Source organism: Columba livia, chromosome 1 (assembly GCF_036013475.1).
Source record: "Columba livia isolate bColLiv1 breed racing homer chromosome 1, bColLiv1.pat.W.v2, whole genome shotgun sequence".
Lineage (NCBI taxonomy): Eukaryota > Metazoa > Chordata > Aves > Columbiformes > Columbidae > Columba > Columba livia.
The window spans coordinates 31,890,550-31,911,954 of record NC_088602.1 but is presented as its reverse complement, the minus strand read 5'-3'; the positions used below and the strand labels follow the sequence as shown (position 1 = coordinate 31,911,954).

The 21,405-nt window shown below is 35.7% G+C and overlaps 1 protein-coding gene across 17 annotated transcripts in view; it reads left to right on the top strand.

The window, feature by feature from the left end:
* LRCH1 (leucine rich repeats and calponin homology domain containing 1) overlaps positions 1-21,405 on the top strand; it is a 127,797-nt gene that overhangs the window by 96,373 nt on the left and 10,019 nt on the right. For 6 of the 17 annotated variants that reach the window (XR_010470649.1, XR_010470647.1, XR_010470646.1 and 3 more), the window contains 5 exons: positions 1,549-1,656; positions 8,320-8,429; positions 10,532-10,669; positions 11,978-12,055; positions 19,024-19,281. Coding sequence is in view for 7 of the 17 variants with exons in the window: in XM_065053907.1 (XP_064909979.1) it covers positions 1,549-1,656; positions 8,320-8,429; positions 10,532-10,669; positions 11,978-12,055; positions 13,439-13,531 (527 nt within the window). In the remaining 10 variants the exon portion in view is untranslated. The other 11 variants (XM_065053919.1, XM_065053909.1, XM_065053941.1 and 8 more) reach the window with 6 other exon arrangements.

Here is a 21,405-nt window from a genome sequence, read left to right as displayed (position 1 = left end):
ATTTAGAGTAGAGGTAGTTTATAATCTCCAGTTTAGTTTGAGGAGCATGAATGTTGCTTGCATGTGGGATTTGTTAGATAAAACATGGAAATGTACATGGGAAACCAAGAAATTTAGGGAGTTTGTAATTTTTGTGGTAGAAGTAGTAAGGAACAGAGTGATCAGATATAGGAAACCACTTGTCATTGTGAAGGGCAGAGGAGGAGGGATTTGAATTCTGTGTCAGAAAATAGGAAACCAGTGGGAAAGTTTGAAAAGGTTGATAACATGCTGAAGATAAGCGAAGAGAAGATATTTTAAGGATGTCAGTGTCCAGTTCTTAAACACTGTAGAATGGAGGTTTGAGGAAAGCTTGGGCAGAAAGCCTTGCCATAGTCAAAGAGAGGAGGCAAGTGCAGAGTAGATATGGTGGAGAAGGAATAAAAATGTCCAGTGAAGGATTTGACAAACAAAAAAGAAGAGGTGTTGTCAGGACTAGTTAAAGGTGAGAAGGTGGAATGGATGGAGACTGTCTTGCTGTATAAGTTGAGCTCCATAATGGGTTGGTGGCTGGTCAGGAACTGTATGCATGTCATGCTTTTACAGTCATCTGATGCATAGTCTCCAGACTATTCGCAAGGTCTGTTCCACAGACTCTTTTGCCAGCCTCTATGGAAATGTGCGATTTTGCATGCTCTAGGGAGCCCAGTCGCATCAGTACTGAATTTGTGCTTATCAGAAGACTTGTCTACAGGTTTGCCAAGGCTTGTGATGCAGACTCAGGATCACCCTTTGAAGCTATTGTACGTTTGTTCCTGTCCTTGGAAAGTCTGCAAAGGTTGCTGAGGACCAGAACTTCCCTGGGGTGGTGGGCCCATTCTGGGGTTGGACTTAAGGAGTCAGCAAGAAATAAAAAGAGTGCTGCATGTATTATTAAGTGAATTGAAACAGCAAAAAAACATCTGTAGTACCTGTACTTACAGGACATATTTCAACAGAACGAGAATCCAAGGCATAATGTAGTTTCTACTTATCAAAATCAGCTAGGAAGTTGTAATATAATAATATTTTCTTATAGATGTGTAAATTTTTTTTTTCTTTGGGGAGGGAAGTTGTCTGATGACATAGTTGCAAAAAATACCTATATTTGTGTTCTCCAAACTTTTTATTGCTGGAACTTCACAGCTTATATATTTACCTTATGATTCACGGAGTCAGGGTTTTTATCAGGCCATAATGTAAATATCTATGGGTACTTTTTCTTAAGATTGTTTGTAAGCAATTTGTATGAAGTGCTATGGTTACAATTATTTTGCTAAGCTTAACAGCCTTAACTGCACATATAATGTATGATTTGCAAGTACTAACATGTAACTTTTCGTTCTTCTTATTCTGCACCATCTTTCATTCTTTTCTCAAAAATTACACATTATGTATTAATCACCTTTGACTTACATCTTTGTCATTACCATACAATCCTAATGCCATATATGAAATGCTGCTGCCCCTTTTTATCCCCCTCCGGTCCTTACACCACCATGGTGGGACTGGCTATCACCCCCCCTCCAGCAGACCCATCCCTCAGTCTTCCTCCTATCTCCTTCAACACACTTACACAGGGCCAAACATGGGACAACTTTAGCTACAGTATCCCATCTGAAGGAGACAGTGACAATGGTAGGTGTTCCAAATATAATTTACTTAATTTTGTGTTTTCAGAAACCTCAATATATGGCAAATGCCACGTGTGGCTAAGGGTGAAAAGACAGTAAACGAGTGAGGAGTATCACTGTTTTCAAGCCTGGCAAAACAACTTTTCCCATGATATCAGCTTCAATAACTATTTTCAATATAGGTCGATTTACTTGCTTTACTTTCAAGGGTTTATAAATTTTGTACTCAAACAGCAATTAATTTTTCTATGGTCTTTTCTGCACTTTTTAAGGATTTGTTTGGTAGATACTGACTGTTAATAAAAATATCCTGCCCTCATCTGCAGTTAATAATGCGAGTGCATAGCTAACTTAATTAGAAGAAGAACCCATGACGAAACAAAGCTGAAACAATCGTCTAAGCAAAACCAGTGATTTCTGTCCAACAAAAACTGTTAGTAAGCTGTCAAACTTATCTGTGCATAGTGAAGGCCGGGTCCATTGGTGGATGTTGTTACTGCTTTCGTTTTGTTTTTCTCCAGTGTGGTGGTGTCATAGTACATTGAGTTTTGGAACTAATAGGCAAAGCGGGCCATGTTTGGGCTATCAGAGTCGTCTGCTGCACGAATAGTTAAACATCAGATGGAGGAAACAGAACCTGGACAGTTAAACTGCTTGTATATACTTGATGTATTTTTTTAAAAGACAGACTGTTGTTATTCCTATTGCACTGAAGCAGAAGGGTGTTTAGGTATTGGAAGGCAATGAAACTGTCAAAAGCATCAGACTGAAACCAAGACCACAAATCTTGAATGATAAAAGCCAACATACTTAGTTTAGAATGCCTACATTCTTAGTTCAGTTAATGGCTTGACAATACTTGTTATTGCCACTGTGTTGCTAATTATGAAACCGTAGAAGACAGCATATATAAGGAACTTGCTCTATAAGGGAAATGGGTGTGTAATATAAGAATTCTTTCTAATGGTAAGTTGAAAAACTGAATTTACTTCATGGTGGTATGAAGCTGATTTGATGTTTCACTGGTGAATGTTCTAACAGAGCAAAGGAAAAGCTATGAATACTTCTAGCAGTGCAGAATTTGTATAAGGTCAAAATTAGAAAAAAAAAAAATCGTCTTCCTCCAATGCTGGTTTGTTCCACACAAAAAGTAATCTACATAGTACTTTTTGCTTCTTTCTTTATTTTAACAAAAATGTATTTTTTCTGTCAGCAGTCATCTGTTGACATTTGAGGAAAATGAGACTCACGGAGCTGATTTTACTGGACTTAATGTTGTGTATTTCCGATAGCAAAAGAATTGACAGTTTTATTGAGTCAGCTCAGCAAAATGTAATTATCATAGGAAAATAATGTTTCTGCAGACCCTTTCATATCTCTAAAACAGGAAGAGAAACATAGCTCTTCCTAAATGATGAATGTTCTGAGTAATAACATATGAAAACTAATAACATTTCATTTACATGAATATGGAGTAAAATCCAAATCAGCACTGCCAGTTTTGGGCAGCTTCATGGCTCACTTGTGGAAGTAAATGGGGAAACCCATATACAAGAGACCAGAATTTTATCTTGGAGTCACACTAAGACATTCCCATATTAATGAATATTTTTTTCCCAGTGTATATGGGAAACCATTGTTATAAGTCTGTTATAATTTCAGTACCATAGTTGCAGCATTTGAAATGTGTTTTAATTATAAAAATCTTATCTCACTAATGTACTTTCTTCAGTGGTCAAATTGGAAAATACTATAAATGGTACAATAAGGAATTGTATTAGTGAAGCTGTTGTTATAGGCGAGCTAAGGGAACAGTAGAGGGAAACTTATGCTGGAAAGCTAATTCAATGTCAAGTTTTAATTAACAAGATAACACTTTCCATTCATGTATTAAAATTCAAGTGACTTTGTTTAGGTTTAGTATGAAAAAACACATTCTTAGAAAGTTTTACCTCCTTGAAGTTGTATATCTGCTAAAGAATTCTCTGTTGGGGAAGGCTGGCTGTGACCAGGGAGTCTGAATCTGTGGAGGGCTGGATTCTTCCCTGACTTGCAGGTTGCGTAGTCATTTACGCTTCAGAGTATAGCAGCAGAATATATTCCAGTGTAATTGGTGGACTCACTTTGTAGTTTTTAATTTTTTTTTTTTCCTCTAGGAGAAGAGACCATAAACATCCTGGATTTAAATATTAAAAAATGTGCATGTTGTCACAAACTGTGCTGTAAATTCCTGTTGCACTACACTAGTTTGTTTCCACGAGTTAGTGATAGAGCCTTAAGCTTAGTTATATTATTAATAGTTGAGTAAATAGCATGATCTGTGTTAATCTAGATTTGTTACTAGATTAAATGAGCAGTATAGACTAGCTTGTGCTTATACATTTGGAAGAGAGAGATGTCTTCTATCATTCAAATCCTAATCCGAATGCAAATATTAGCATTTATTACCTTGGGCTCTTACAGCAGAACATTGCTTTTATGATCAAGACTGTTGTCTTTCTGTTTTAGAGTTTAGGGCTAAGTTTATTATTTGAGGCATGTCTTCCTATGGTAGGAAGTAACTTGGACCAGAGACTGTTCTCTGGCATTGAGGTTAGTTGGCACAGCATGATTCAAATCCATACCTAAACATTCTTACTTCACAAAACAGGATGGCTGCATTTAAGCTGCATTTGGGGAATACCCTTTGCCTGTGCTACTCATTGAACTGTACCTAGACATCGCGTACAGAGAGATGGGTTTGCACAGATCAAAACTATACCAGGAATCAACAGTGTACACTATAGATGTGAGCAGGAAAGTGCTGTAGATACATGTACCAGCTCTGCATAGCCTGGGGTACAGAAATACCATGTGTCACTCTAACATCTTAATACTTCCTATCATCTTTAAGGTATCTATCTAGTAACAGCTCTGTAATAGAGGAGGCCAAGTCCAGAATTTTTGGGAGGTTATGAGGCTTGCAACAGCTGAGTCTCCCAAGAGTAGTGCCCATACCCTTGGGGAATCTTCCGTTTAGCAAATAATGACTCTGTAGAGCAACTTTACTATTACTTAACTTTGGAGTGAATAAATCAATCAAATGCAAGTCTAACTATAGACTTTCAGCCTGACTTAACTTCTGCTTGTCAATAGTCCAATTTTTTTTTTGTCATATATTTGTAGAAGCAGGTTAAATCATTGAGCTGTTTACCTGAAGGATAGTGTTGTCAAACTAAGTACTCAGGATACTGAATTCCTTGATGTGTTATAGTGCACCTATGTGTATTCTAACTTAGTACAAAAATGAAAAGCTGGGTTTTCCATGGGTTCAGAAAGCAGAGAACTTGCTACCAGAAAGAGTAAAAAATAGATCTTTGGGATATGTGTGAGATATGGGCTTCCCTTGCTGGAAGACGTGTAATGCAGAGAAGCAAGCAATACTCAGCACTGCCAAAACTTCCTGTGTTAGAACATTTTCCTTTAAATTCAATATATAACTGAAACTTTTATAACTAATTGGTTTGAGTGTGCTTTTTGTTTATTTTTTTAATCAACCTTATTTCATTTAGAAACTTTTAACTGTGGGTATCCCACTGCCTTGAGATAAGCCTGCCTCTTCCTAATGCTGCAACGTATGTCTCATTCATTAATAGACTTAAATAAGCGATGTTAATATTTACTTGTCATAAATAGGTGGTTGTAGTCTGAAATCTGAAGGAAGTGTGCTTGGGACATTCATATCAACTCAGCAAAGGCCTAAACAAAGATAACTATGACCAAACTGAATGAAGGCCATGGTAATACTCCATGATATATGCAAAATTAAGCATCATATATATGAAGTACTGATTTTGTAGAGAATAGTTTGAAATGTTCCTGCTGCTAATAAAGCCACAATGGGATCTAAGTATCATTTAAATATGGTATTATTCTTTGAGAACGTTTTTATTTAGGAATTTCATCTGTGAGAGGCAGCACAGCTCAGCCATTAGTTGTACAATTAACTCTTTCTAAAATAAAAATATTGGAAATTGCAACTATAGTATTTAATAAATGTGATAAGAGTTTTATATTTGAACCTCTTAAAAATTTAGGAAGAGTCTCCAATAAATTGTTAGAGTTACTAATGTAGAAATGTTAATTCAATCTAATTCAATTTTGGAGTTTAATAGAAGCCTCAAGTACAAGTTTCCGCATTTTGAAAATTTGAGAGTTGATTTTTCTGTGTATATGTTGTAGCCATTCTAAACTATATACTTTATTTAACAACATTTTAAAAATTTCTGATTGTTTGATTTTCACCATATACAAGTTATGTCATCAGAAATTTACCAATCTATTAATTAGCTGAGTTTAAAAATCACCTGAATCAATAGGTAATGCTTTTGAAATGTGGTAGTTAAATTAGGTGTGTGGATTGTTATACTTTTAACAGTGGTTACAGTTGTTAATAGACGTTTTATGTTTGGGTGTGTGGATATATAGAAGTCATATTTATAAGTATGTTTCTATACAATTTGTTCAGAAGCGCGTATCTGTTGATACACAGTTGCTTTGGAAATAGTGTTCTATTCCAAGCTCGCAATTTGCCATCTACAAAGGCAGAGATTCCAGTCAGTACAGCTCTGGACCTGTTGCATTGGAAGGCATGGCTCTGCTCCTCCCACCTTCTGTGTGGGAGGTCAGCATAAGGGATGTTTTTATTTATGATGTGTGTACCTGTGCGTACATCCTTCTGAACGGGGACACTGGTGAAGCTGTGTGGTCCACCTGGAGAAGGGGACTGAGCTGCAGGTGGTGTTTGTACTTCTGTCCTGCACTTTCTCTCTAGGACACTCTCCCACTCTGCCAGCAGGATTTCTGGTGACATTAAGGACTAAAGAAGGAAGCTTACTAACATGAAACTATAATATTTAGGTTTAGAAGCAATGTAATGTTTAGAAGCAATTTTGTTTAACAAATAGCCTTAAATATAGCATTTCCTGAAATTACTGATTTAACAGTAGTGGAAGGAAGCAAGTTTGGTAACTCTGGCCATAGTTAATTCTGTCTTGGTGTCTCTGATCATTAACCTGAGGACACGTTTGGAGTTTCTTGCCTTGAAGTCATTTTTCAGTAAAGAAGGGAAAGAGCAATGACTGTTGGCTGGAATACCTTAGGTAGTGTCTGTCTTTCCCTTTTGGTGAGAAAAGCAGCTTAGTTTATTATTTTTTTTAACTTAACCAACTTGCCTACAATTAGATGTGATGCCTGGTGACTAGACTTGTCTGAGATTTCAAACTATTTCTTGTAAAGGAACTTCATTTTGTTGATCTGAGTCCTAGATGCTAGAGGGTGCCATCTTCTATGTTGGCCCTGAACTGATGCAGGGGCTTCATTAACACTACTTTTGGTGAGAATGTAGATGAAACACTCTTTTACTAAGAGTTCTTTGTTTGTTTGTTTTTGTTTTGTTTTGTTATTTATTTTGAGGACTGTTTTTTAAAATTCAGCCTACTACCCATATCACAACCTAAGTAAACATTATTGATGTGCCACAATTTTTAATGAAATATCAGAATTACTGTGCTTGCAACCATGTCTGCCTTTCTTAAAGTCAGAGTAATTAATCATTTTTACTCCTGCTGTAGGTGCTATTGGCAATTTGTACACTTCCAGTTTTCTGATACACCTTTTGTGAATCAAGTGGCTGCTCTCTTCTGTCATGTTACTTATTGACTAGAGAGTATCTTTCTTTAATTGTCTTAAATTAACAAAATTGACACTGAGCAGTAGCTATATGTAAAAATGGAGGTTTCTAAGTTCTGTACTTTCCATCCCATTAATTGGTACATAGGGTTTCATGTTGTGTTTAGAAAGGCAGAGGTGGGAAATTAATAATATAAAATGCTTCCTTCTTTTAAGCAGCATTGTTTTCCATAATAATAAAGTTGGCCTATAGTTTAAGTGGCAAAGAGCTGACAGTTGCATCATCTTGTTCTTCAGAACCATTCAAAACAGTCATTGATCAGAAAAAAAGGAAGGGTAGAGGTGCATTTATGCAGATTTCATGTAATTATTTCAAGGAACTGTATGTGGACAAAGTGATACAGTTGACAGAACTAGGACTGGCGGGTGGGAGTACTGTGAGGATTTTGTGCAATACTGCATTTGCAATACAGCTTTTTAATGTAGGCAGACTTACTGAATGGTGAAGTTGCCCACGCTGGTCTGTTTGCTGAGGGAGGTGGTTTGGGTTTTTTTAGTATAAACCTATCTAGTAAGCAGTTTGTCCTGTGTAGGAAAATGCTTGTCACACAATTCAGCATCCTGTAGGAGAGGGATCTACTTAAAAGAATAAGAGGTGTTTTCTGCTGTATTAGATACAAACTTTTGTACAGATCAAAATCTCTACAGGACAGTGCTGCTGCTTGATGTGCTGATAAAACTTGCCTGTTTTGATTAGGTTTTGTTGAAAAATTATCCACTCCAATCATGGCACACGATGCTGTTCAGAGCAATATCCAGAAAATATCCTTTTATTATTCTAATCCAAGATAAGATTTTTCTGTCCTTCTGGGGACAGAGAAATTTTCCAACAGTTTTTGCTGGAGGCAGTACCTGAGGATTTTGCTTTGTTTAGAAATTAATAAATCAATCTGTTCATTTTTTTAAACTAAAATCTGCCCTTTTTTAAAAATCATAGTGTTCTTGAGACCACAAAGAAATTTGGAATCAATAGACCCACAATTTACGATTCGAAGGAAAATGGAGCAGATGAGAGAAGAGAGAGAGCTTGTGGAACAGCTACGTGAGGTGAGTGTTGGTAGAATTAATTTGTGCTCATGGAATATATTTTTAAGTCTAAGTAGGAGAATATTAAAAAGGTTAAATGAGGCAATATTACTTCTGCAAATTACATTGATGAGACTGTTTCTGAAATGCTTTATCTTGGCCAGATGTCTGTACTTCAGGAGAGGTTTCGTAAAAATGCGACATAATAATGAGAGTTACCTGAATGACATACAGTCAAACAGCATGCCTTGCACTGCTGGAATTAACAGTTTATTTAATTTCATCAGAAAGGATGAAGTGATCACTTAAGAGGTAGAGAGGTCTAGAAACTATTTCCTAACAGCTGGAGAAGTCTTCAATCTAGCAAGTAAAAGGCATAATGAAGTCTAATAGTTAAAGCTGAAGTTAGGAACTTTTTTTTCTGAAAAAGAAGCAGTTATTCAGTGGTGACAAAGTTGAAAGAGAATTGATCCATTTCTTGAAATCTTCAATTTTAATGAGTTCTAGTCTCAAACCATGAACTCTAACAAGAAATGGCATTTAACTAGTGTTATATGCGCGCTGTGCGCATAAAAAAAATGCAACTGGTCTATACTAAATAGTCTTCCAACAGTCAAATCAGTCTTTTAAGAGAAAGAATTTTTAATTCATTAATTTATATAAACCTGTTTGTAACCGATTTGGAAAAAAAGTCTCCAAATGTATTATTTCTGTACAGGTCTTATATACCAAAAATGTTTTCTAATTTATTAATTAATCCAGTGTGAAAACAAAACATTTTATTAGTGCATGTGATGCACTCCCCAGTTTGGCACTTGTGAGGCCATACATGGGACTACTTGAGTACTGTGTCTAATGAAAGAAAAACTGGGCAAATATAATGAAGTACCAGAGTGAGTTCAGTGGAGTTTACTTCATGGTGAGGGAACACAAAGGACGTATGAGGAAGAAACTAAGAGCTGGATTTCTTTAGCTCAGAGAAGAGGGCGCTGAGAATATCATATCAGCTGCCTGAAGGATGGTAATAGAGAAGATAGAGCCAGGCTGCATGGTGAAAGAAATTTCAAGTAGCTATAAGAAGAAAATTCTTTGCAGTAAGGGTGATGAAACACTGAACAAGGTTGCCTGGAGATGAAGTGGGATCTCCTTCTTTGTAGATATCCAGAACTTACCTAACCAAAGCTCTGATGTCACTTCAAGTCTGTTAGACTAGTTGACCTTCAAAAATCCCTTCCAACCTACACTCTCCTTTGATTCTGAAGAGAATAATTTATTTTCATCTAGAACAGCCAGCACAGATTGAGGTAATGTTATTAATAGAGAGTAATGACATTAAGAAGGTTCAACTAGGAATAAGAAATATCTATTTTAAGATAACAGAAGTAATTATCTTGGAGAGTTAAACTAAGAGTTATCTCTAAGTATAGTGTTGGAAAGGTTTCAAGATTGGAGAACAATTTAAGAAACTCATATGTAACAATTTTAATGTAGTTTTTTGGGTTTTAAATTTTTTTTTCCTGGAAATTCTCAAAGTATTTTATTTTGCATTATCAAATTATTTTCAATGAGACTTCAGTTTTACTTAACAAGTACCCAAAAAATAAATCTGAATTATAAATCTGAATGTTTTGCTTTGTCATACCTGTCTTTCTGGTCACTCTAATGCTTTCAATCTAATTTTTAGGCTACTAGGGAAACATTGTCTTTCACTCTCCACTTGTACAGTGATTAACTGCTTCAAAGTGCTGATGATAAAGAAAATTTGAGATGGATAAGTAGAAGACTTGGAGCAATGGTGAAAGGAAGAAGTCACATGTAGCACAGTCACATGGCTGACTGCATGCATATGTGTTTCTTTATGTGTATATCAAATAAATGCATATTATGACAGCAGCATTTTAAGTTTTGAGTCCTTCTAAAGACATTTATGTAATTCCGTGACCAACATAGGGTAGAGGAGGTTGGGTTTTAGTTTTCAAAGGATTAGTTACACAAGGAAGTCTGTTTCTTGCTAAACCAAAACTGGCAATGTGTCTACAGTGTGGGAGAAGCTGATATATATTCCCTATTTTTCCCTTTCATCCATTCCTGCATTAAAATGTGCATGGGTTCTTCATTTGCAGAACATTGAAACAAGACTAAAGATTTGTTTGCCTGAAGACTTGGGGTCAGCTCTGATGGATGGTGTCGTTCTCTGCCATTTAGTAAATCACGTTCGTCCCCGATCCGTAGGAAGTATTCATGTACCTTCACCAGCAGTAGTAAGCTGAATGTTTCTTGTTGCATTTGGGTGGGGGAAGAAATGTTTAAAAAAATTACTGGTTTATTGCCAAATGATATTTGGTTATGTAAAACAGGTTGCTGTTCAATTAATATTCTTTGCTATTAAGGGTAACATTGACATTATTACAAATGCATTTGAATGTACATGTTGGTAAATATTTGCCATGTACAGCTGGATGCTCGGTTCTGAGAACAGCATGTGGATTTCAGAGGCAATCTATAAGGACTTCCAAGAAGACAGATGTTAAGAAAAAGATATTTTCTCAGACGGTCTAGTGGAATTTCTTTTGCTGTTGCTTGATTTTAAATTACCTCTGTGTTTGGTAAAATATGACATTGCTATGACAATGCAAACTTGAATTTCTGGGGCAAAACCTTAAGTTTTGTTACTCTCTCTTCCCCTCTCTTTCCATCTTCTTTTTTCTTTAGATTAAAATCTTGTGATGTTTTCTGTAACAAAAACCAAATAATTTAATTCCATTTTTGTTTTTTTTTTTTTTTTTTTTCAACTTTATATTGATGATGCTGTCTTGCTGGAAACAGCTTTCAAATTACTTTAGCCTAGAAAATAATTCTTAAAGTCCCTAGTACTATGGTGAATTATTTGTTTAAGTGGATATTCAGGAATTACCATTGTTTAACATCTTGCATTGAAAAAATAAAATAGTGAGGGAGTGTGGTGGGGTTTTTTTTGTTTGTCTTGTTCGTTGGTGGTGGTCTATTTTTTTAGTAGCAATACTTCTGGAAGTATTTCATAAGTAGTCCTGAGTGAGACAAACTATGGAAATATTGAAATTCTACAGTAATAGGAAGTTTTTCTTCAGAGACATGAAAATTGTGTATAGTTAGTATAAGTTTGTGAGTACATAACAAATTTTAATAGAGCCTGTTAATTACAGTTAAGTCTGTTCCCCATGATATATGTTGAAATCCTTCATCAGTTTACTTGTCCCTAAAATCAATATCATCTATCACAAGTCATTGTAAGAGTCAGATTTTAGAACATCACAAGATGTATGTGGACAAGTAGAGATGTAAATGTGCTGGTGACTTTAATAACTAAGAAAAAGCACATGGCATCCACAACTTACATACTTGGATCGTATCTGTAGGCACGATATTTTTAGAGGTGTAGAAAAAAGCTCAAGCAGAATTTTATGCCTTGTTTTCTGGAGAAATGTGGAAAATGGTACATCAGTACCAGAAAAATGCAATAGTTTAATTTATTGACTGAATTAATGTTATTGACTTCTTTTGCCATAAGCATTTTTTTCTTGTTTTCACAGCCTAAACTTAGTATGGCCAAATGCAGGAGAAATGTTGAAAATTTTCTGGATGCATGCAGAAAACTGGGGATACCAGAGGTAATTTAATTAAGTCTGTCATATCTAGCTGATCAAAACTGCAAAACACATGAATTACTTTAAAGCCAAAGGATGACTTTATGAGCTTCACTTTTTCAACCATAAAGACATATAATTAAGAAAATTGTTTTAAATAATGTGATTTAATACTGCTTTACTGCATTTAAGTGAATCATGTCGTAGCACTTAAGAATTGCAACTTTTGTCTTAAATTAGTAATTCAGTATTATCTCCAGTAGCTCCTTGTCTTTGCCATGGAAAATAGCAAAGGAATAAATTACTTAGGTAATATGTAATTTGATGAAAGCTTGCAATTTTTTTTTGTTATACAACTTAACTACAATTTTAACTAGTGCTTTTAGAACATGGACTTCATTCCTTTTAATTATAGTTTTCCCTTTCTTTACAATATTAAGATCTCTATAGTATGTTGTCACTAATAACAGACTCGTGTTGTATTGAAACACTTCTGCAGTGATGTGAAGAAAATATTTTTGTATTAAGTATGGAATGTATGTATGAGTGAGGTTGTTTTATAGTGTAGTTATAAGTGTTTCAGGAGTTGGAAACAGGGAAATCACAGTGCTTGGTGTTTTCTACTTTTCATTTAAGAATGGCAGTACTCATCATGTAATTTATTCTCATATTAACAAGGAAAAATATCATTATAACTAATGTAATGAATTGTGGAGTTTCATTTGAAATATTTCAAAGACTCTTATGGTCTAGAAGTACTTATTAAGACAAAGTTAATTTCAAATACATGACCCTCAAGATAAGGTAAAAGTATATAAGGTCTTTTTAATCTGAAAACATGAAAATTGCATGATGTAGTTTCCCTGTGTTGATACCTACATGTGACAATATAATTGAGTTCCTTTTAGTCTCTGTTTCAAGAATGCTGAAACTAAAGGATATTTTGTGTGTATCTTCCCCACCACCCCCTTGGGGAGCAGATGGTCATGCAAAGATTTCACATAGGGAAAAAAAATCCAGTTTGAATTCTTTATATTTTATCTATAATTGAGTGGGAGGACAGCAAAAATAACAGTTTATTTTTTGCTATTTGTAGGAATTTTGAGGGGGAGATTGTATCTTACATCCGCTGTGAATGGTTCATCATAAATGTAATTTGAGAATGCGATTTTATAGGCTGGGCCTCTAAGTCATAATGGTTGATTTAGTTCTTGTAGTTATGTGATTTATTATGTTAGAATGATTTCATGTTAAAGGTAATATCTCACTTTAGAGAAGATCAAAATCTCAGTGCTGTGAGCTTGTAGACACGGAGTGTTTGTTAAGCTGCCCCAAAATTCTTTGTCTTCTGATGCATCATAAATTATTCAGTGGATTAGAATTCAAGTTAAGTTTTTCTGGATTTAGCTTATTGTTGTCAAGAGATCATTCAGAAATGGAAATAAACCAGAAAATATTACAAAGATCCGTGCGGTACCGTATCAGAGATGGGTAAGCTAAGCCTTAACTCTGAGATCTTTTAATTGCGGATTTCTATAAGTAAGCATTCTGGAGAAATGCCTTTTCGTTTTCTATTATATTTATTATATTTTATTTTATTTTTATTTTATTATATTTAACATATATCCTCTTTATTGCTTCCACTGAAATTAGTGTTGATTTTTTTAGGATTTTTTAAAATATTTTATTATAGTATATTTGATGCGGGGTTACACGGAGCCTTAAACACAAGGACATCTTACCGATGTGATTTATAACCCAAGCATCTTTAAGAATCTAAATAAGCATTAACTTCTCTTGAGGGGAAAAATTCATTCACTTAAAATTAATGACTTGCAATTGTACATTTACAAAAGATTTTAAGTACTCTGAGGATATTTTTTTTTATCAGCTGTCAATAATTTGCAAATGTGTATGTTTGCTATATGGTGTTAAAATGCATTGTGTTATGGAACTGGGTGGTAGATGATAGAACTTTGCTGCATCTTGGAGGGCTGTGTATTAGGAACACAAAGTTGTACGACAGCCAGTATGACAGTTACCTGTCAAAGTTTTTAAAGTAGTACAGATGGTGTGTTTAATGCTGCTTCGGGTTGATGAGTTGTACATTCCTTGACTACCTCTGGACAAGCCAGTAAAAGGAATGTAGTGAATTATTCCCTGTTTTTTTAAAAACAAGCATCTTATGGTGAAGTGATAGGTTCCACTTATGGATCCTAATAGCCATAGATGTTGGGCTTTTCTGTGGTACTTATCTCTGTGTTTAGTTCCTGAGAACTAGCTTGAAATTCTGCTGCATGGGGGTTTTTTAAGGATAGTTGCCGATGTTTTATTTTCAGTTATTTAGGGAATGGAGTAGAGTACATGCTATTTCCTGAACTCCACAGATTTAGAATAATATCCTGTCAAATCATGTAAAATGAAAACAAGAAAATTGCTAAGTAATTACTGTGCTGTGCTGATGTGCAAGGTCTCTCACTTCTGTGGCTTTCAGCATTCAATTCTTGGGTCAAAATTGCTTTCCCCAGAATGAGCCTGGGAAACTTCATCCAACTGTAGAAAAATGCAGCTGGTATCCATGTCTAAATGTGTCTTGATAAGCATCAGGAGTTAGTGTCTTGACCAAAGAACGGCAAATACAAATTCAGGAACATGAGCATCTCTTCATAATGACCTGGTATGTAGATGATTCTGGATTTTTGTGCCAACTGGTGTCAGAAAGCTGGTAATGAGAATTTTAGTGTGAGGGGGTGCCATGTTGAAAAAACTTTCTGTTAATGGCCATATGATGTTCCTCATCATATGCAGAAGGGATGTGTTGGATCATAAGCAAAAGGGATGTTTTAAGGATATCAGAGGTTTTTGTAAATGATTTTTTTTTTACAGTTTTGTTTGATGTGAGAAAGAGATGGTAGCAGGTAAGCATCAGAAAGCTTGAAGATTCAGAAAACATCTTTGCTGTGCCTCTCAGAGAGTACATGACAGAAAAGGCACAGTCTTTGTCACTTAGAAAAATACAAAAGATGACTTCATTTTACATTTTACAGATTATTTTACACTGTTAACTAAAAACTGTCAAATTGCTGAATCTGCTTTGTAATAGGTATAGAATGGCAAACACTCGTAATTTATGGCTGATACAGATTGATGAAGTGGCACTAGATATAACCAGAGATGTCCATCCTGCATTTTTCAGAATGGCATACAGTGCTTGGATGGTGCCATTCACTGGAGCAGATTGTTAACATCGTATGAACACGCTTCTAACACCACTTATAACACTTACTGAGTCCACTTGTATTGCATCCACCTTCTCTCCCTTTCTGGGTTTAAAAAAGAAAGCTTTTTAAAAAATTTATTTCTCTTTGTGTTTTTTGTGGCCTCTGCAGTGTCGAATGTACCAGTTCAAATGCAGTCCTACTCTTCTTAGTGACATCTCATCCAGGGGTATTAAAAATGATCAGGATAGTTTAGACATTTGATCATCTTTTTACCCTTTGTTGGGGCTACATTAGGTCAGAGAAATTAGGTAAAAGAGTTCTTTTTTAAAAAGGAAAGGCAGACTTTTCCTATTTATACACACACCCCTTGTCAATCTTCATATAGCCTGGAAAAAAGGTAGACTTGAATTATCATGGTTAATACTAGAATGGTAATTTCTGTTGATAAAAAGCAGTGATAAAATCTTTCACAGGCAGCTGTTAGAGCAGGTTTAAGTAGCTTCTGTGTTCCAGCATGTCAGTCTTGGTGCAGCAGGGTTTAGTGGGATGAGTTATTTTTCAGGTGGGAATGAGAGACTGCTGCCCTGTCTCAAATTTTCAGTCAGCTACTGGTTTACGCCTGCTGAACAGAGAGGAGCGTGATGGTAAGGAACTGGTTTTTTGACTCAAATGGTCGTGTGAAGATTCAGGTTACAAAAGCCTTAGCTGTGACCCTTCCTGTGACTTTGGAGCCCTGCAAATGGGAACTGTTACTACATCTCATCTCCTCCTCTGAAAACTAGTTTGACTACGTTGCAGCGCCACCTAGAATTATTTAAAAGATCATTGTGATTTGTGTTAGTGTAGGAATAGCTAATTAAGTAAAACAAACAGAAAAATCACAGGAGGTTTTTGTATGCTACACCTGGCAGCAAAAAGCAAAAGAAGCAACCAAGCAGAGTGTGTCAAGTGCTTTATCTTTTATCCTCCTATTCGTTGTTTAACTGGTAATCATGTTTCTCAGTTTAATGCAAAGTATATTTTCATTGCCACTTAGGCTTTTTTTTCTGATCAATTCACATAAGCAGTAACTTTTCCATAGTTTCATCATGAGACATTCCTGAAGTTGCAGTGAGTTTTATCAGGTACGACTCCTTTCTCCACCGTTTCGCTCTGTGCCCCATTTGGCCAACAGGCTGGAGTTAAGTGGTTCAGTGTGCTGTAAATTACAGTACTGAAAGCATCATTTTGAGGTTCCTTTCATTTGTGTTCTGTGTATAGTGTATATTCACTGCAGACTTCATGCTTTAATGCACTTCTGCAAACTTAACCTTGACTTTTTCGCCAAAATTTGAGGAGGTTGGGTTTGAAATACACTCTGCTCTCACAGTCACTGCAGGAGCATGGAGAATGGGGGTGGTTTGTGCGCACCAGCAGCTGGTTATGCTTTTGTTGTTCCACTTCTCGTTACTGTGTTTATTCTGTGTGCATGATATTGGCAACTATACGATTTAATCGCATAGCTTCATAGATCTAACAAGTCAGTCCATAAACATAAGGATTAAGTATCTTTTTAGTTCTTATTAGTAATAATTTTAGTCTCCTAAATGAGAAGGGCAGTGCTTGCGATGGGGTGGGTGGGTGGTTGTCTTTGCGACTTTATGTGGGGGTCATGTACTTTTTCACTATTTCATTATGTCATGTTTAGTTTGGTATTTTCATTTCACAGCTTCTCTAAAATACTGGAAGATGGAAATACTTTCACCATTACTGAAAAGCTATATACATATATATATATTTTTTTTATCTAGAGTTACAATACAGAAGTTTAAAATACACACAATATAAACATTTTACTTAATGAAGTGTGAATGTAACACCAAATGATCTGTTGTCACAGCACACAAAAATAAGCAAAAATGATCACACATCTCTCAGGCTTCCCCACATTTCACTGAATTTCACTAAAGCACAGCATGGCAGTTCCCATAGGAAGTGTCTTCTGGATGTGTTGGCTGGTTTTGTAAGCTTTGGTTTCTCCTGTATACAGCTTAGTGTGTTAATCTCTGGTTAGCAAGTTCTTCAGTCTCTGGAAAAATTCAGCCTATTTACCAGCTCTCATTCTCTAACTCTGAAATGACTTCCTTCGCCATTTGAATGCAGTAAGGACTATTGTGGGCTTTTTTGGACAAAAACTATTTAAAAGTCCATGTTTCATAATGCTGTCCGAATTTTTTATAGAAATTGAAGTTCAGTGTTTCTTAGCTATTTGATTTTGGGTTGTTTACAACAAGTAGGAATTAAGTCTTTTATGCTGTTTGAAAACTAATCCAGCATTTTCTGGGTTTATTGGTATCTTTGGTGAAAGTGCAATATGTTACATAGTTGGTAGTCATGAGTGAGTATTTTGTTTGCCCTAAAACTAGTTTCTCTGGTAAGCAACTCGGGGATGTGGATGTTCTTGAATGCAGCACTAGTCCTATTCCATTTTTAAAACAAGATCATGTTTTGTTCTATCTGTGAGTTTGCATCCTTTAGAAAAAGTCAAATACAATTGCACTGAAGTTTTTTATTGCACTAGAATCTTGAATTGAAAAAAATATGTAAAATGTCTGTAAAAAAGAAAGCCTTGTTGCTAGGTAGGGTGGTTTTCCACCTCTGTGTATCTGTTGGCCTAAGTAAGAAAACTAAAATTTTGCCGCTTAAAAAGTGTGACTTTTTGTGTATGAATTATAGTTCTGACTTCCAGTTTCACTTGTCACTTTTCAGGACAGAAGGGCCTTTTAAATATTTTAAAGTTTAACTTATTGCCAATGAGACCTTGAAACTTTGCACTAGGAGAAGACAGACATCTGAACTTCCACATCCTCATTTATTGTGTTCACTCTCAGTTTATTAAGTAAAACAAAAAGTTGCTAAAGAAACATGGTGTTCCCATGAAACGGGATCTTTTTCCTACTTCCTGTGATTTTATTCCATAAATATTCACCATCTTTGATAGTTGAGGCCTCATTTGCAACATAGAATGATATATCTTAGATTGCCTTTTGAAAGTACTAGTATTTGCTTGGTTTGATTTTACTGTTAAGTATTGTGTATGCATTTGATATTATTATTATTACATGTTACACTTCATTTTGTATAGCTGGTCTAGAATAAATTGCTACATGAATTCATTGATACCTTCCAAAAAAAGTATGGGAATCTAACCTGTCAATAACTTTTTAAATGCTACTTAAGAAATTTAGTGTCAAATTCTTTGGTTTAGATGATTTTATTTTTTTTTTCCCCTCCAGTTTCCATCCCAGGGTATCATTTCAGGTGATATTTGAATAGCAAGTTTTAGATTATTTACTATGTTAGAGAATTTTGCATACTTCATATTTCTGCTTCTTGTGCTTTTAACAGCTTTCTAACCCACTGTTTGCTGTTTTGCAAGTTAGATATTTTATAACTGGTTCCGTTTACGCATTTGAATAAGGCCCAGGTGGACAAAGGTGCGCAGATCTCATTGGAAAAGTCACATGCACCTCCTCACCCTTGTGAATCTGGGCATAACTGTGGAAGGATTTGAAGGACTGAGCTCTTCTAGCTTAACTTCCTGATACTATACAGTAGCTTCAGTATTTAGACGAAATAAAAGAAAGCTGGGGTATCTAGTGACTAAGGACTAAACTATTCCTACATGTTTATGCTAGAATATTGTGATTATTTATCAATATCTTTCTATTTTTGTATTTTTAATTTTATGCACTGTGTTTTTTCTGTTCTAATGGCTGCCCTTCGGGATAGGCTGACCTCTGCTCTCCGTATGACATCCTGCAGTCGGATATTCGGCACATTCGAAAGACTGTTGACTCTCTGCTCGCCCTCGGGGAGAAAACCCCACAATCAACTTCTACCTTTCGCTCCTGGGATCTAATAGGCTTTTGTCTTTTCCACATACTTTTTATAGTCTTGATGTATATAACTTATCACTGGAATGTGCTAACAGCATAACCTGTTCGCATGTGCACACAAACTTTCTGCTTTGTCTCTGACAAATTACAGGTACTTAATTTCCTTCCTTTGTCTTGCAAACTTCTCCCTTTCCCTCGCTTCCCTTCCTTGTAATATCTTTATTAATCTCTTGGAACAGGGGAGACGGGGCATCTTGAAGGCAAGGCCCATCTCTTCTCCCCCTCTCCAGCCCTAGTTTAAGAACTTATGTGCCTCTTTATCTATAATCTGTTTTCTTTTATGTTTCCTAGATTACACACTAACGGTGTTAAAGCAGTGAGGCTACTCTTGTCCCATTTTGGGGTGTAGGCTAGATGTTTAACACAAGCTAAACAACTGAGCCTTTTGCTTTTTGTGAAAAATTCAAGAAAAATGCAGGTATTGAAGCAGCTGAGGCAACACTAAATAGATGACAGTATTTTGTGAGTTGGTGCCAATTATCTCAACATACATCGTGTTAAGAGCACTTACAGAACTATCTTTCAAATTACTGTTAGTTTTTAACCCTTTAGATTAACGAGTACTGTAACTTTAAAGATTGTTGGTCATCTCTACTGTTCCGATTAAATTCCGTAGTTATGTTTCCCTACTTCTGTTTTGTTTTCCTCCAGATTCCATAGAATAATCTTTCTTCTGTCACAGAAAGCAGCGCTGAACTGCTTCTAAACACTTACATTGCACTGCAAAGATAACTGTAAATGGGTGGTGGGTATGAGCAACCCATAATATGGCAGGGACTCCAGAATGTTTCAGATGAAGATTTTGGAGTATAGTGTGAGACAATAGGATAGTCTGAGAATAAGCTGTTAGATGCCTGTATCTGCCATTCTTACGTCAAGCAAGTCATGTCACTATCTTGTCTCTGTTTCATCACCTGTGAAAATGCAGGTAATGTTTGTTTGTTTGTGTAACAAAGACAATGTAGCTCAGAAAATAGATGGTCTAGGACAGTGCTAGATTTTCCATTGTTGGAGGTTTTACAGAATAGGTCAGACAAACGTTAGCCAAGATCTGTTTTGGTCTGTTTAACTCTGCCTGTGGTTCCAGTGCCGGACTGATGACCCTTCCATATCCCTTCTGGTTTTCTGTGTTCTGTTCATCTGTTGTAAAACTTGAGTAAGACATTTTGTTGTGGTGGTTTTACTCCTTATCAACATGATATAGACAAATGAAAATTGATTGAAAAATACGAAACCTCAAATATAGACATATATTGACATATATTACAATATTGGCCTAGATGCTGTTGATAAAATTTGCAATTCAATCTCAGGCTAGCTAACCCAAAGACCCCAGTTTCATGGCTGTGAAATACATACATTCATTTCTCACTGCCTAGTATATTAAAAAAATACCTATAGAACTTTAGCGTATAACTAGCATAAGAACTTGTATGTTACTGATTTTTCTGGCCATATGGTAATGATTTAGTGCTATACTATAAATATCCCTATTCCATGGATAGTTGTAAAGTTTTATTATAAAACTTCTAAATGCAGTTATATTCCTGGTTTCCATACCTTAAATATATACATACATATATAAAAAGGATTAAATGTATAATTAGATATGTATTTTAAGATGGAGGAAAAATAATTTCAGATGACTGATAAATGAAATTTTTTAAAAGTGTTTAGCGTCTAGCAGCTTCTGGTGCATAGATCTAACAACTCTACTGTAAAGAGTGTCTTCTGTGACTAGACATAAGTTCAATGAGTGCTTCTATGTTCTTTATACTTTAGGTACTAGTTATTTGGGTGTATACCTATAGGGTTTTGCCTTTCATCTTGCACAGTCCTGTCTCTTATCTGTGAGCATGGTTTCAGTGAGTAGAACAGTGGACATTTGCTTACTCGGAGTTGGAGCCCAACATTTAGGCTTCCACTTTCAGCAGATCTTTGCCTTGATTTTGGCTTTGTTTTAGTGATGATGCTTTTCTAGAGCACTTGAGAAGGTCATTCTTTATAATTCAGAGTTGGTATCCGAGGCAAAAGTGATGTCTTCTCCAGAGCTGGTATTTTACTCCAGCTCCCATAAGTAGTAGACAGGTCTCCTGTCAATGCTTTGTGTTGTGCGCTCCTCATGTAGTGCCCATCTACATATATGAGTATATTTTAACATTTTTTGACATAAGAAAATCAGGCAGTGAAAGTTGTCGCTGCCAATCCTATAGTA